This window comes from Populus alba, chromosome 13, assembly GCF_005239225.2.
Source record: "Populus alba chromosome 13, ASM523922v2, whole genome shotgun sequence".
In the NCBI taxonomy this organism is placed as follows: Eukaryota; Viridiplantae; Streptophyta; class Magnoliopsida; order Malpighiales; family Salicaceae; genus Populus; species Populus alba.
In genome coordinates, this window is record NC_133296.1 from 1,915,353 (window position 1) to 1,931,386 (window position 16,034).

The 16,034-nt window shown below is 34.0% G+C and overlaps 3 protein-coding genes and 1 long non-coding RNA gene across 11 annotated transcripts; 2 read left to right on the plus strand and 2 right to left on the minus strand.

Moving 5' to 3' along the window:
* The first annotated feature begins 296 nt into the window (after positions 1-296).
* On the plus strand, positions 297-902 carry LOC118053316 (blue copper protein 1a). Its single transcript, XM_035064541.2, has 2 exons — positions 297-459; positions 559-902. The coding sequence occupies exons 1-2, from the start codon at positions 297-299 to the stop codon at positions 900-902; spliced, it is 507 nt and encodes a 168-aa protein (XP_034920432.1).
* A 644-nt stretch (positions 903-1,546) lies between these two features.
* LOC118053315 (probable LRR receptor-like serine/threonine-protein kinase At1g05700) lies at positions 1,547-5,053 on the minus strand. Its single transcript, XM_035064540.1, has 10 exons — positions 4,743-5,053; positions 4,668-4,697; positions 4,457-4,566; positions 4,137-4,421; positions 3,893-4,025; positions 3,720-3,791; positions 3,545-3,616; positions 2,943-3,166; positions 1,769-1,907; positions 1,547-1,613 (listed from the first exon to the last, which is right to left on the minus strand). The coding sequence occupies exons 1-10, from the start codon at positions 5,051-5,053 to the stop codon at positions 1,547-1,549; spliced, it is 1,443 nt and encodes a 480-aa protein (XP_034920431.1).
* Positions 5,054-7,294: 2,241 nt separating this feature from the next.
* Positions 7,295-11,499, plus strand: LOC118053227 (uncharacterized). 8 transcript variants are annotated; one of them, XR_012167649.1, is made up of 6 exons: positions 7,295-7,705; positions 8,115-8,142; positions 8,275-8,349; positions 9,036-9,164; positions 9,897-10,195; positions 11,186-11,499. It is a non-coding gene; the product is annotated as an uncharacterized lncRNA (long non-coding RNA). The 8 variants fall into 8 exon arrangements; XR_012167650.1 differs by lacking the exon at positions 9,897-10,195 and having other exon boundaries at positions 7,305-7,705; positions 11,186-11,276; XR_012167652.1 differs by lacking the exons at positions 9,036-9,164; positions 9,897-10,195 and having other exon boundaries at positions 7,312-7,705; positions 11,293-11,499.
* A 1,064-nt stretch (positions 11,500-12,563) lies between these two features.
* Positions 12,564-15,647, minus strand: LOC118053224 (uncharacterized protein At1g24485-like). The gene is made up of 9 exons (XM_035064414.2): positions 15,485-15,647; positions 14,859-15,375; positions 14,306-14,781; positions 14,071-14,206; positions 13,879-13,947; positions 13,715-13,786; positions 13,436-13,507; positions 13,093-13,316; positions 12,564-12,953 (listed from the first exon to the last, which is right to left on the minus strand). Exons 1-9 carry the CDS (start codon positions 15,543-15,545, stop codon positions 12,820-12,822), a joined length of 1,761 nt encoding a protein of 586 aa, XP_034920305.1. The 5' UTR covers positions 15,546-15,647; the 3' UTR covers positions 12,564-12,819.
* Between the last annotated feature and the right edge of the window lie 387 nt (positions 15,648-16,034).

A 16,034-nucleotide genomic window follows, 5' to 3' on the forward strand; every position in this document is an offset into this window, starting at 1 on the left:
AGCAAAGTAACTCACCGTGAAAGATGGATTCATCAATTAAAAAAAAGGGAGTCCTTGTTGCCAACCTCCTAATTCAAGAACTGCATCGTGCCATTGCCGTCCTCGCCTTAATCGCCGCCCTTGCCGGGCCAGGGGCTCGCCACAAAACTTAGACCCCGCTATTTTTTCCCAGTCTATAAAAGGGCTGCAATATTTGAACACTTTGCAACAATCAAATCGCATCACAAAAGCATCCCACCAACGTCAATCAAAGAAGAAAGGAGGGAGAAGATTGCTTAACTAGAAAAAAAGCTGTAATGGCGTCTTGTAGGATATTCATGATCATCGCCATTGTTGCAGTCTTTGTTCCTCCAATCTTGGCAACAGAACATATGGTTGGTGACAAGACAGGATGGACCCTAGGCTTTAATTATGAAACTTGGGCTCAGGGAAAAGCATTTCACGTCGGAGACACACTAGGTACGTAGCTCATCTCTCTTTAAACAAACTGCATTCATCTTTTACTACCACTGCATTCAACATTTTTTTTTTTCTTGACAATTTGATTTCTTGCTGCAGTTTTCAAGTACACGCCAGGAGCACACAATGTGTTGAGCGTTAATGGAACTGGATTCGAAGACTGCAAGGCAGCTGATGATATTGTGCCCTTGACTACCGGAAATGATGTGGTTACACTCTCAACTCCAGGGAAGAAATGGTACATTTGCAGTGTGCCCGGACACTGTGAATCTGGGAACCAGAAACTTTTCATAACTGTGTTGCCTCAACTGTCATCTCCAGCATCATCACCTTTTCCCGGCCCAACTGACACCTCCCCATCCGGTGCAGCAGGCAACATTGCTTCTACATACTATGGGTTGATTGCGGCCATTGGAGGCATCTTTGGGATGATCATGTTTTAATTTTCATAAAGATGTTATCCAAGGATTGTTTATTCCCTTTATTATTTGTATTCATTCTTTAGATGTTGGTTTGTAAGCTAATTATATTTCAATAATATAGCACTACTACTCAACATTAACCTTAATATGGCTTCAGAAACAGCTGTTCAGATAGAGACAAAATTCTTAATTTCCATACATTTCGATCGATTCTTGCTCTATTGCTGCCTAAGGACCTGTTTCTGTTAGATAATACAAGGTTATCAAAACCCTTCACATATTTCATTTTATATTGTTTAAGGATTTATTGAAAAATAATATTATTGGAGAACATATAGATTTATTTTTTAATTTATATAGAATAATTATTATTATTTTTATCACTCAAACATCTTCGTATATTTAATATTAAATTTAATATTTATCAATTTCTTTTAACAATTCAATCACTGAAAAGATTAATTTATTGTTTTGAAACTCAATTGAAAGGTCAAGATCTAAATTGATGTTTTCCCTGAATAACTCAAAATAGACAGCGCAACTTGTAAAGTTCATCGCATCGAAGATTTGGACCTCCTACCCAGTTGAAAATCAGTTTGCAAAGTAAATAAGGTACAAATTGATTGTGCAATAATTTCTTGTTTTTTAAAACATCAAGAGAAAATTCAAATTAAAGCAATAGCTTGATTGAGAAAATCACCTACGGGATATTCATGATATCTAGTCTTGTTGCTGTAAGATACATCAAATATCCAGTAACACTTCTATAGACTCCTTTTAATTTTTTAACCCCATTTTCCTTACAAAACTTCTTCTTTTGATTCAATGGCGTGCTCATAGATTTGCATCTTTTCATATTAAATTTCCTTAGAATCTTTTCTGCATACTTTTGTTGACCAATGAAGATCCCGTGCTGGTTTTGTTTCACTTCCATGCCAAGAAAATAGATCATTTCACCTAGGTTTGTCATTTCAAAAACCTTCTTCATTTCTGCTTTGAATTGGTTTACCATTTTTGGATTGTTTCCTGTAACAAATAGATCATAAACATAAAGTGAAATCACAATTAAATTAATGTTAGCGCTTCTGATGTTATAAAGTTGTTTCACTCAAATTTTTTTAAAAGTCAAGATTGAGAAAAATGCTTATCAATCTTGCTATATCAAGCCCATATAGCCTGTTTTAAGTCATATAAGGCCTTCTTCAATAGGTAAATCTTGTCTTCTTCTCCTTTAACAACAAATCCTTTAGGTTATTCTACAAAAATATCCTCTTGTAAATAGTCATTTAAAAGTGTGGACTTCACATCAAGCTGAAATAGTTTCAACCTTTTTATGCTACAACAACAAGTAGCATTTTGATGGTGTCAAGTCATGCTTTGAAAGCAGTAGTCATGGATCTTGTTCTAATGCATCCTAAAAATCACAAATTTGTAAGTATGTTAATTATTTTTATAGCTCACATAAGATAGTTTTCACCGGTAAACGTTAGTGGTGATGCAAGAAAATAAATATATGATGACATTGAAAAAAATGATAGGAGGTTTAAGTGATTGTATTTTTGATGGAAAAGAGTTCCTCAAAGGTTACTTTCTTCATCCAAGCTGGTCCCTCAAGATTAATATAACTCTGATACCAATCTGATACCAATTTGTTGTATTTTGATAGAATAGAAACACCCAAAAACAAAGAAAACCAGCAAATATAAAGGGTTGTAATGAGACTGCAAATCAGTATTAATGTTTTATTGACAGAAGCACTCATTTATACTAGAATTTTGGTAACTGATGGCTATGACTTGATTAACACAAAAGAAGAGCTGTTCAACAACAGCTTTATTTGCAACTGACTTCCTAACTTGTTGGAGCTGATATTGACTTGATCGTTTCAGACCCAAAGACCGTTTCTTTAGCAGCAAATGAGGCAACCATCATCAATATTCGAGCCAGCAGCTTGTCCTTGACGAACCGAAAAAGAAAATGTTAAAAGTGAAACATGAAGTTTGAATTGAAATTGAAATGTCGTTTATCATTTGTAATTTAAATAGTTTTCTGATTGCTAACCTGCGGTGATTGCAGCTATGGCTGCTTTTTTTCTCCTGTGGTGCAATATAAATGCCACTATAGCCGACGAAATCATGCTGCTTGGAATTGTGGTTCCAAGTATTATTGGAAGCTTGTTACTCTTTTCGCTGCTGCTTGAGGGAGTTGGTGAACTCTTAGAGCCATCTGTGCTTGTTGGCTTACAGGACTTGCTGGAGACACACAAGCCTGGATTTCCTGATACCCTGAAAATGTTCCAGGATACATCAGAACATTTGAATTAATCATCAAATTAGAAACTACACCTTGAGAACTAATTAATGAGAGATTTCGATAAAATTAAAGTACTGTTCTTGCATAGGTACTCACACTTATTTCAACATCTTATTACTTGATATTGATGGAGGTATTGGTCCACTTAAGGAATTATCTGCCAATTCCTAGATTGAAGAAAAAGGAAAGGAAAGATTATTGTGTTATTTTTCGAAAATGCAAATCTTGTTTCATGTTTGCACCACACGATTTCTGCCTACAAATCACTCTTATCAGAAACCATGCCAGGAATCCTTACAAGAGCATTAATTTTTTAACAACTAACAAGGGATCATCTGGTAGAATCTTACAGTTCTTCGAGGTAAGGAAAGGCTCCAAGGAAATCTGGAATAGGTCCGCTTAAACTATTATTGTGCAAATCGCTGAAATTCAATTGGAAAAAAATGCTAGCATTGTGTGAGAACACGAAGATATCAGAAAATGGTTCAACTCATAAGCAGTTTACTTAATGATTGATATATCAACCACATTGCCACAAGGGAATCCATGGAACTAAAATCCGGAAGTTGCCCTGAAAGACCAAAGCTACTAAGGTCCCTGAAAGACGTCATTGCTGCGTGAGGTATAACGTAGTAAAGAAAAAAAAAATGTATACTTTGAAATTCTTTCTGATGATGGAAGGAAAGTAGATGATTTACAATGCTGTTACGTGAGGTATAACGTCATTGCTACAGCTAATCCAGTCCCATGTATATGGAGAAGGGAGACATGGATCACCATACCGCCCTTGTAATACACTAAATTGCGTTTGGAGATCAACTAAACCTCCCACTGAAAGACATGAAAAGTTATCTGTCAGCATATTCAGAAATAAATCCAATATTAATTAATTGTATCCACACAAACCAGCTATGTTAATGGGTCAAAAAGATTAATGCATACCATCTTTGCTGTTGGTTCCAACTACTAGAGGATCGCTAACAGAAAAGACTTCCATGGCATTGATAAGCGGAGGAAGTGTAGAATCAAGGGTGGAAACCAACGAAAACGAGGTGTTTGAAGAAGCTGTATAGTTAATTAACATTTCTGTCACTTTTCCATAAGGTGGGATAACGGGCTCTGATTTAGGGTTGTTATCGATGTAAATCATAAACGATCTCTTCTGGGTGGTATCGAGATTGGTGACTTCAGAGAAATACAAGTTCATGTAGATTGCAGCTTTTTTATCTGCAAAATCAGGGATATAAGTTAAACTTTGAGACAAGCTTGAGGTTGTAATGGCATTCTGCAAGACGGCTTTCGGAGGATCTTCTGGTACATCAACTTCATCGGATATGGAACCCAAATGCGATCATAAACATCATCCGGACACCTGATAATTATCCACAAGTTGTAAGAACTACGTGATAAAATGTGACTCTGAAAGGAAAGAACACAAGAACAACGATGGCCAAAGTATCGATCATTATGTACCTTACAGTTGCACTCGCACCATAAGCAAACCTGGACCTTTCAAACAGTGCATATTTCGGATCAACATAGCTTTACATTTTAGGATCCAAGCTCCTAACCTCAAGTGCGGATATAAATGGAAACTGGTCAGGTTGTGTTTGGGCAAGGCAGATGCTAGTCGCGTCACTTTCGACAACATAGACTACCTCGTAACATACAAGTTGATCGAGTGAGGTAATGACTTTGGTCCGGTGGTTGCCATCAATAAGCAGATCAAAAGATGGAGGGGATAGTGTTCTGTCGTAATTTCCATAGTAGAAGCTGGCACGAACAAGAAGTGGACCCTTGTCGACTCTGATAAAGTAAAAATTCTTTTTCCGAGAGGTGAACACCCTAAGACTGCTCATTACATGTGATACTGTATTGCTAGATTGCAGCACTTCAGAGAAGCTGTTGTGGAAGATGTCATCATCTCCCCTCCAAGTTATCGAATTTTCGTCAGTGTAAGACTCGGACGCTCCACAATCAATGCTAACTAGAGTTTTTGAAGTTTGAAATAGTTGGAAATTAGATGAAGCGGGTAAATACAGAAAGAGGAAAAACGAAAATAAAAAGAAACAAAAACTCTAATACATGGCAGCTAGTCATGATTAACACTGAGATGGATAGGATAGCACACAAGGAAAGAGGCTTTGCCCTTTGTTACTGAATATATGGAACATGGTTATGAAACCGATTAGGTTCGATGGGTTGCCTCAGAATCTTGATAGGGTTCCAAATAAAAAAACCATAAATAAAGATGCAATTAGTTCAGTTCAATCTAGGGATCTGTCGGGTTAATTTGAAATTCAGGTGAACCGGTATAATCGAGATGAGATCTTAATTTTTTTTATATATTTGTTTAATCAACTCTAAAAATATTGACGTGGGATATTTATTCACACACATGGATTACCTTTTAGCTTTTCGATATAAAATAGTAACACCATATTTTATGTTTTATTTTTTTAATGCAATGACTATATTACATTTTATATCTCACATTTTTTTTTATAGTCTACATTTACATAGATATTATTTTTGTTAATTTTTTAATGCATGATAATTATATTATACTATATGCAAAATATATATCCATATGTATGTTAGAGAATAATATAAATCATATCCTAGAATCTCACTATCCCCATTTATTTGATAAAAATTAAGCACAAGGTAATATGAGCCTGTGCAAGTTTCAAGCTCAAAGGGCTTTCACTTGAGGAGGTGTGTTAGAGAATAATATAAATCATATCCTGGAACCTCACCTAATAGCTTAAGCTTTTAGGTTGAATTGGTTCTTTAACAATGTATTATTTTTAATACTTTTTTATATGAGATATTAAAACCTTGAATATAATTTATTTTTTAGTATTAATCTAGATTAACTTATGATTTAAGACTCAATAACTTTGATGAAGTCAATTTTTATATATAGTTTAATAACTAATGAGATGTAAACTAGAGATTTTGACTTTATGTACAAGTGGTAAGGTGGTTATTTTTCTTTTAATTTCTGAATGGATATGATTATCATTATAAAATGGGATTGAATAATATATACCAATTTGGGATTGAATACGTGCTTAAAGACGTGGATTTTATTTAATCAGTTTGGTTGGCAATATTATTGACATTGACTTCACAGCCCACTTGCATGTATGCTAAGGTCCTCCAACTGTACGGTATTTTTTTTACATTTCATTCTAATGGCGCTCTTTAAAATTTTTGTTTTAAATTATTATTTTTTTAGTATTTTTAAATTATATTAATTGATTGATGTTAAAAATATATTTATAAATAAAAATTATTTTAAAAAACAAGATCTGTGATGCTACTAAATATATTTTATAACAGAAATGTGCTAGCCATGTAAAACAAGGAATTTAAGAGTTGACAACATACATTAATTTATAATTATAGGAATTCGCATCCTTACTTGTAAGGGAGCCATAACATACGCGTAATATCAAAGATGATGCTTCATGTGTGTGAGCTGATATGGTTTCAGACTAGGTCACCATTAAAAAAAAAAATTAAAAAAATCTGATGGAATTTAGTTATTTATTTATAATTAAAGAAGAAGTTCGAATATCTATAAGTTTCCATGTCTATTTATTTACGAGGTTAAACTCGGTTTTGATGCTTTTCATAATTTATAAATGGTTCAAGAACATTTTTTTAAAGATTTTAAATTTATTTATTTGTTTCAAATTATTTTTAAGTATTTTTAAATTGTTTTAATGTGTTAATATTAAAAATAAATTTTTAAAAATAAAATAAAAATATTATTTTAATACATTTTAAAAAAATATATTTTTTTATAATTCTAAATGATTGATCACTCTGAATTGATAAATTAATGAATAGGTTTAATGGAATTTTTCCTCCTGAATTATTATTATGCCTTGGGCTATGGACCGGGTAGTTTTGAAAAAAAAGAAAAGGGAAAGGAAAGCAACAGGCTCATTGTATTAAAAAAAAACTAAAACTACTCAGTGAATCACTGTAGATTGTGTCTAAAATCACTGTGGATTGCACTGTTTACGTTTAAAATTCATTCTCGCTATAAGTTTTGGCCAGTTTTCTTTCGCTATTTTTTCATTTATTTTGTTGGGTACGTGGCAGCCTCCCTGCCATATATCTTCCTGTCTTTTTTTGACAAGTTACATCTTTCCCATCTTCTTTTTTTTTCTGGCACAAACGCACCAGCGAACGCCTCACAAACAAGCCAAAGAACACGTTCACAGTTCCAGATCCACCTTGCAAACACCACCGTGCAGCCATTCTATCTCCCTACCCAGAACCATCAATGTTTTGTTCTGCTTCTTGGTGGTCTTCTAGCGCGATGTGAGGCTGCCTGGTGATCTGCTTACGTGTTCCTTTGTTGGCGCGGGGTGAGGGTTTCTTTGTTGGTGTAGCTCGGTTGTGGGGGTTTTGGTGGCTCTGTGAGTGGCTTCAACATCTTTGTGCAACGATGGTTCTTCTCATGAGGAAAAGTGTCTGCATAAGCCAAGCTGGTGAGGGTAGATGGGTTTTGGCTTGGATTCTTGGTTAGGCTTTGTTTTTTTTTAGATTATTGAGTGTTGCAGGATTTAAGGCCTCCAATTTTTTTAATATTATTGGGTATTTCAGGATCTAGCGCGGGTGTTGCAGGGGTTTAGGGCCTCTATTTATTTTCAAATTGTTGAGTGTTGCAAGGTCTAGCATGGTTGTTGCAGGGCCCCAAAACTCCATCCATTAGACCTATTGAATTTTTTGTTTGGTTCATGAGAAATCTTGAAAAAAAATAGTTTGTTAATTTTGATTTTCTTATTATGGGTCTCTTTGAATTAATATAAAGTTTCTACATGTTGTTTCTTGGTTTTTTTTTTTTTTTTGCAATTAAATAATCTTATTAATGGGTTTGTTTTGATTTTTTTTGTTCAGGTTGAAGAAGTAATTAATATCCTTTACTGTATGTAAAAACCCTTCCTTTTCAATTTCTTGCATGTCAGAAATTAAAATTTTTTTTGATTTTAATGTTTAATTGGGTCATCGGTCTTGATTATATATTATTTCTTAATGGTTTTTTTTTTTTTTTTTGCAGTGTAATGATCTTAATGGGTTTAGTTTGATTGTTGGGTTTTTTGGTAGGTTGAAGAAGGAATTAATATCTCTTATGGTATGTAAAAATCCTTCTTTTTTTATTTCTTGCCTGTAAAAAATTATGAACCTTTTTATTTTAATATTTAACTGGATAATCTGTCTTGATTTTATAGACATATTTAGAACTGTTGCACTATATAATGGATTATTGCATTGTGTTTTTGATTATGAAAATGGTTATATAGAAATCCCTTTAAGGGGGATTTTAAAGGGGTTTGTGATGTACTTACAATTGCAAAATTACAAAATCAAGTTTTTGTTTTTGCTGTGTCAAATTATGATGGCCCAGACTTATCTCACGATATTATATAGAAGCTGGAAGCTTTACAAGAGACCAGTTGAGAGAGTGATTGGTCTATTGACAAAGATACTCAAATATGATTCGAGAGTACTACTTCAATAAGACTGTTTTAGTTGTTAAGAAGGCTGCATTGGAGAAAGTTATAATATTTTCTCAATTTCTTTAGCATATACATGTGATTGAGCAAGTAGTTATTAATTGTATTATGAGTTTTTAACAAGTGTAGCTTTATCTTTCCTCAAGTGTAATGATCTTGGACTTCTTTTCTTTGGCCAGTTAGCATTTGCTGGTATCAAATTTATTTAAATGTATAGTCATTGAAGTTAGTTCTTCTTCATTTCATTCATATATTTCTTATTTTTGCCCTTTCCTTTTACATGATACATTCTTGGGCTGATCAGATGAAATCACTGGTCACCTTCTAGCATGATGCTGCACGAATGACTCTATTAATGGATGGCAGTGTTGCTTGGGTCTTGATTTGAGCTTTTAACTTATGTATTCTTAATGGAGCAAATTTGGGATAAAAGGTGATATTTTTTGTTTCAAACCCTAAATCGAGGTGATATTTTTGTTTGAAACCCTAAATCGCTCACTATCTCTTCTTTTCCATTCTTGCAAATAAGCATCTTACATCATGATTTCAAATTTTTTAGCCAGATGTTATTCATATGTTACTCCTGGTTCAACGTTTTGTTATCTAACTACAATTTTCGCTTTCATTTTCAAGCTAAAATTATAGCGTAAGTGTATTGATAAAAAAAAAAAATTTTTTAAATCCTATCATCATATAGGAATAAGTGATTGGTCAAGCTTATTGAATGGGAGTTAATTGCCCGTGTCAGAATGGAGACTTTAGCATTGCATGGTACAATTGAGGAGCAATGCTAGAATTCCTACAAGTCTAACTTATTAGATTGTATTTCTATAGCTATACAACTTAAAAGCACCTTTATTATTTTTTTAATGAGTATACAAGCCAAATTGTTGAAGGAATTTTGTTGTTGTTCTCTTTGCCTGCTTTATTTGTCTTTTGTTTACTTATATGTCTTTAAGGATTTTTCTGCTATGTTGAATTGAAATCCTTTGCTTTGTTTTCCCCTTCTTTTTCTGTTTTTTTAAGAAGCTTTTCTACTGTGTCTTTTTGGTTCAAAATTTATTTGATTTCATGATGGTTTTGTCAAGCTGTTGGGTTTTCTTCTTTGCTAATGATATTCATTTATGCGTCGCTCTTTGATTCTTTTTTTTTTGGACTCTATTAGGTAGTCTGCTTTTAGCCAATAACCCTTTTCTTTTATGAAGCTATTTCTTCAAATTGCAATTTCATTATTCTCTACTAGCAGCAGGTTTGTAGGCTCCCTTTTCATTCTTTGGGTTGTTTCTTTTCTCTCATTTTAGCATATATTGTTTCCTCATTTCAACATATCTATAACCTATACTATATTGCAGCTTTATGGCTTTGCATATTTTTTTGTGCCCTTTTTCCATGTTTTAACAATCCACAGCTCAGTTAAGGGACATGCAAAGGTCTTTTTGGCCGCTTTCACTACCTTTCATCAAGGTATATTCAAGGAATTTGTTTCCCACCTTAATCTTTTGTTTCCTTTGGTTATTTTCTTAGTTTTTTATTTTAACATTTGTGATTCTTCATTTTTTTTTCCTTTTTTGATGTTCATACTTTACTTGCGATGTTATTTCTAAACTTCCCATCCATTCTCTCTGTCTATTAATTTGGTTTTTCTATTTTTCCCTGCTTTCTATTACAGCCCCTTTTTTAGATTGATCTTACTATCTTTAAGTTGCTTCAATTCTTTTCTGGATTTTTGTAGATGGCGACCTCCCTATCCTTTTATGGATAGCTATTTTTTCAGTGTGGCTATCTTTAAGTTGCTTCAATTCTTTTCTGGATTTTTATAGATGGCAACCTCCCTATCCTTTTGTGCATTGTTATTTTTTTCATTGTGTATTTTAGTTACAATAATTATGAAACATTCTGTGTTATGCTAGGATGACTTTACGCATGCTTGAGACTTTTGGAATGCTGCCACATCTGCAACATCTGTTTTCCTTACCATTTATGCATGCTTTCCATCTTTTTTTCATCTATTCATGCTCATGCCTTGGGATGTTGGTTGTTTTGTTGGATTCTGGACTGTCATAAGGTTTTTTTGTGTTTTTTTTTTACTATGCCTGCTATACTTAAATCCTTCATGTGATGGAGAAGATGGAACAACCTTTTCATGCATGTTTGGTTATCTTTTCATACGATAAGTTTTACTGTGAAAAGGAAATTTAACAGCTGAGTTTCAACCATTGTATCCTACCTTTTTTTTCCCACGCCTTCTACCTTTTTTCCCTCGCCTTTTACCTTTCCTTATGGCTTACTAGGGAGTGTTGGTTATGTTTTTTTCTCCATTGACATACACTTGATTTGGATGCTTATCCTCTCAATTTACTATTCTCTTGCTATATTTCACTGTATTAAAGTTTGCTTCTTTGTGTTCAAATTGTTTGTGTAAATGAAAAAATGCTGATGATTTCTTTGGTGCAGGATCATTGATCATCCAACCTTTCCAATGTTTTGGCAATGTCGTGTGTAACAATACACCGTTTTCTTAACAAACACTTTTGTTGTGATTTTAACTTTCTCTGTTGCAGAACAATCTGTATTTTTTTTTACACACCATGGAGGTTTCAGAGTTTTGGGTTTTTTGGATGGACTGTTGCAAAAGCTGTTTTTCTTCTATCAATCTTTTGCGTGCCGACTTCTCAAATCTTAAAGGAGTTGTAGGATTTCTTTCTCGCATCCCAAATGACAATTTTGGGTTTTGTTGGTCAAATGATATATAATGAAGTTTCATTTTATGCTTGCTTTTATTCCCCCCCAATAAAACACCACTTTAATTTATATTAATGCACGTTGAAAAATAATGCCCCGCAGCGTAGCGCGGGTAATGTATCTAGTTAATTATTAAAATCAATCCTTCCTTCTGATTTGAGTTGTAGAATTGGTTGGACACGTGTCAAACATTATCATTTCATGTTCGACATTCAAATTTCTTATCTTAAACTATCACTCAATTAACTTTTAAATAAAATTGTCGATTTCATATATATATTATATATATATATATATATATATATATATATATATAATATATATATATATTTTGATCAACATGTCATCAAAAAGACAATAATTATATAAATAAACCATATCAAAGCTTCCAATGACATACATAACTATCAATCACTCATAAAATATATCATCTCCAAGCATAAATGTTATTCATAACTATTAACCGAATGAGTGTTCATGTTTTTATTTTTAATTTTATTTAGGGGTGTTCGGGTCAATTTACACGCACCTCAACTAATCATCACGAGCTTTATAATTAACAATCAAATAAATTTCTAGTAAGTATTCATGTTTTTTATTTGATTGATTTTAAACTTGATTCTTGATAGCAAATTATTATATAAATAAACTCTATCTTGTTAAAAAAGTTATTTTATATATGACTGTGTCAAGTCATACAATAACTTCTTCAAGAAGCACATGTTGTTGAAGAAGGTATTTCTCATCGTAAGCATTGAAACCCTAAGCTCATCATATACAAAAACATGTTTTGAGACCCAACAGCTCACGCTACAAGTTAAACAAAACAATCACAGCAAATGATGCATTCATGGAAATATGCTTCACAATTGGGGGGCTTTTTTCGTTAAAAGTAACACCCTCTCTCTTTATAAAGCTCTTAGAGCAATTAAACGTGTTTTAAACCTTGTGTCCTCAGCTCCTCTTAGAGTAATTGATAATTAATTCTTAATAATAATTCATATTTTCAATAATTGGTAAGCCATAAACATATCAAGGTAGACATTAAACATGGTATTTCTTTTTTTACTCCGGGAAGCTTATTACACATATCTTGCATAAAAAAAAAAAACAAACATATTTATTTTCTAATCATACATTATAAATGCGAAATTATTGTTGCAAAACATGATAAATGTTTATGCGGGCACTCGTTAGCATTATCCCACATATAATACCACTAGCTAGGTTCCAAACATATGATCTTTGACTCTGGGAAGCTTACACACGATATCGTTGTAAATTAATATGATCAAAGATTTGAGGAGGGTAAGTTAATTGTTTTTCTCAGCCCCCAGGTTGCATTTTCATTGCTGTGGATCCGATTGATTGCCATTCTCTGTCGTTGTTTGGTCTCGGATGTTAACCTTGATCTCATTAATCACCGCTTCAGGCATCATATTGAGGGCACCACTAGGCCTATGGGCACCGCCAGTTTGTCCTTATCGACCCAAAAGAAGAGGAGGAGGAAGAAGAAGAAGAAGAAGAAACTGGTGTTAAACAATCTGGTATACACCAACAGTTAAATTCAAACATTGTTCAAGTTATATCATATTATGAATTGTATTCTGCTTCCTAACCTGTGGTGATTGCGACTATGGCTGCTGTTTTTCTCTTGTGGTGCAGTACAAATCCCATAATAGCCCAGAAAATTACTGAGATTGGAATTGTGGTTCCAAGTATCACTGGAAGCTTGCTACTCTTTTTTCTGCGACCTGAAGGAATTGATGAACTGGTAGTATCATCAGTACTAGTTGGCTGACAGGACTTGCTGGAGACACACAAATCTGGATTGCCTGATACCCTGTAATATTTTTCCAGCAGGTTATATGATTTAATCATCAAAGTAGAAACTATTTCTTAAAAATTGACGAGACATAAGAGATTTCAATAAAATTAAACTGTATTTTCGTAGGCGCTTACACTAATTTCAGGTTCTTATTCGTTGATATTGATGGAGGAATTGGTCCACTGAAGGAATTATCTGCCAAGTTCCTAGATTGAAGAAACAGGAAAGGAAAAATGTTGTGTTATTTTGTCGAAAATGTGAATCCTGTTTCAAATTTGCTTGACAGGGGCACGCTGAATCCAGGGACGGAGTATTCTTTTTGCATCACAAGACCAGTCTTTAGGAAAGCATGCCAGAATCCTTACAAGAGCATTTTGTAACAATCAACAAGAGATTATTTGGGATAATCTTACAGTTCTTTGAGGTTAGGTAAGGCGCCAAGGAAATCTGGAATAGGTCCATTTATGCTGTTATTCTGCAAATCGCTGGGTTGAATAGGAAACAAAAATGCTAGCAATGTGTTAGAACAAATAAGAAAATATCTGAAATTGGTTCAACTCACTTACAGTTAACTTACATTGTCACAAGGGCATCCATGGAGCTAAAATCTGGAAGTTCCCCTGAAAGATCAAAGCTGCTAAGGTCCCTGAAAACCCCAAAAACATTATGAACACAAATAAATTATTAAACCAGCAAGTACAACTATACTCCTAAATAAATAAGAAGAAATTGAGGATTTTCCTGATGAGAGCAGGGAAAGATGATTTACAATGCCGTTATGCGAGGTATGGTATCATTGCTACAACTAATCCATTCCCATGTGTATGGAGAAGGAAGACATGGATCACCAGACCATTCTTGTAATGCATTACTGAATGCTTTTTGGATTTCACTTAAGCCTTCCACTGACAAATTTAACATGAAAGTACTTATCTGTCAGTATATATATGCAGAAATTCCAATATCAATTATATGCTAATTAACAAATCAGCTATAATGCATACCATCTTTGATATTGGTTCCATCTGCCAGGCGGTCGCTAATATAAAAGACTTCCATGGCATTGACAAGTGGAGGAAGTGTAGAACCAGGGTTGGCAACCAACGAAAACGAGGTGTTTGAAGAAGCTGTGAAGTTAATAAACATTTCTGTCACTTCTCCATAAGGTGGGATGATGGGATCTGATACAGGCTTGTTGTCGATGTAAGCCTTAAAGGACCTGTTTTGGGTGGTATCGAGCTGGGTCACTTCAGAGAAATACAAGTTCATGTATACTGAAACTTCTTGATCTGGAAAACCAGGTTTTAAACTGATAGAATCTGACGTGCTTGAGATTGTAATAGCATTCTGCAAGACTTCTTGTGGAGGATAATCCGGTGCATTATCAACATCAATGATTATTGCATCGCTCGCTACCGAAGTTATCCCGCTACCAACTACTGCTGGAACCCAAATGCGATCATAAGCATCATCCGGGAACCTGAAAATTATCTACAAGTTGTAAGAAGAAAAAAACAAGGAAAATAATAACAAGGATCGCCAGTGTATGATCATTACCTTACTGTTTCTTTAGCACCGTAAGCAACCCTTGTCCTTAAAAACAGTGCATATTTCGGATCAAGATAGCTATACATTTTTGAATCCAAGTTCCTAACCTCAAGTGCTGATATAAATGGAAACTGTTTAGGCTGTGTTTGGGCAAGACAGATGCTGGTTGTATCGCCTTTGGAAACATAGACTAATTCATAATATACAAGCTGATCAAGTGAGGTCTTGACGGTGGCCCAGTCGTTTCCATCAATATGCATATCGAAAGATGGAGGAGATGATCTTTTGTCATAGTTTCCATAGAAGAAGCTGGCACGAACAAGAAGTAGACTGCCGGAGCCCTCGGAGATAGAGTAACAATTCTTTTTCCGAGTTGTGAACACCCTAAGAGTGCTCATTACATGTGATATTGTATTGCTAGACTGCACCACCTCAGCCTGGCTTTCCTTGAAGAGGTCTTCATCTCCCATCCATACTATCGAATTTTCGTCCGTGTAAAAACCGGATGCCCCACAATCAAAGCTAACTGGAAAAACATACAGATTGAAATGGTTAGGTTTTTTTATTTCTGGAGGATTAGAAGTGGGTTTATATTGAAATATATATATAAAAATAGAAAGAAAATAAAATCCAACCATCTGCATTTGCCGAAAAAGCTAAGAAGGCTAAGAAGAGGAACGCAAGGCAACCAGCCATGATCAACACTGAGAGAGACAGGACACAAGGAATGAATTGTTACTCTATCATGGATACTATATATATTGTTTTGTTCTTGAATAAACCCGTCTAGTTGGTCCCGTCCTTATCCCGTGTCGGCTGTTTATGGCATCCTCCACAATTTATGACAGAGAAGATGTAATAGAGGCTTTGTACAGGATAAATATTTTATATGGTTGATGAGGGTGTTTATAAAAATTAGGTATAGCTTACTATTATGTCTTCTAGGATGTATAATGTATAGTCGTGGTATTCCAATTTTTTTTTTCCTTTTTTAATGCGTTTATAAAAGTTTATGACGCTAAAGCTGTAAGTAGTAGATACATACGGTGTATAGATATAAAAATGAGGGAGAAACACTTCGAGGGAGAAAATTTTTTTAAAAATTATATATTATAAGAAATAGAATTCTTATATATATAACTTTTTAAAGCAACTGAATATGTCTCTTCTCTTTATGCCTATATA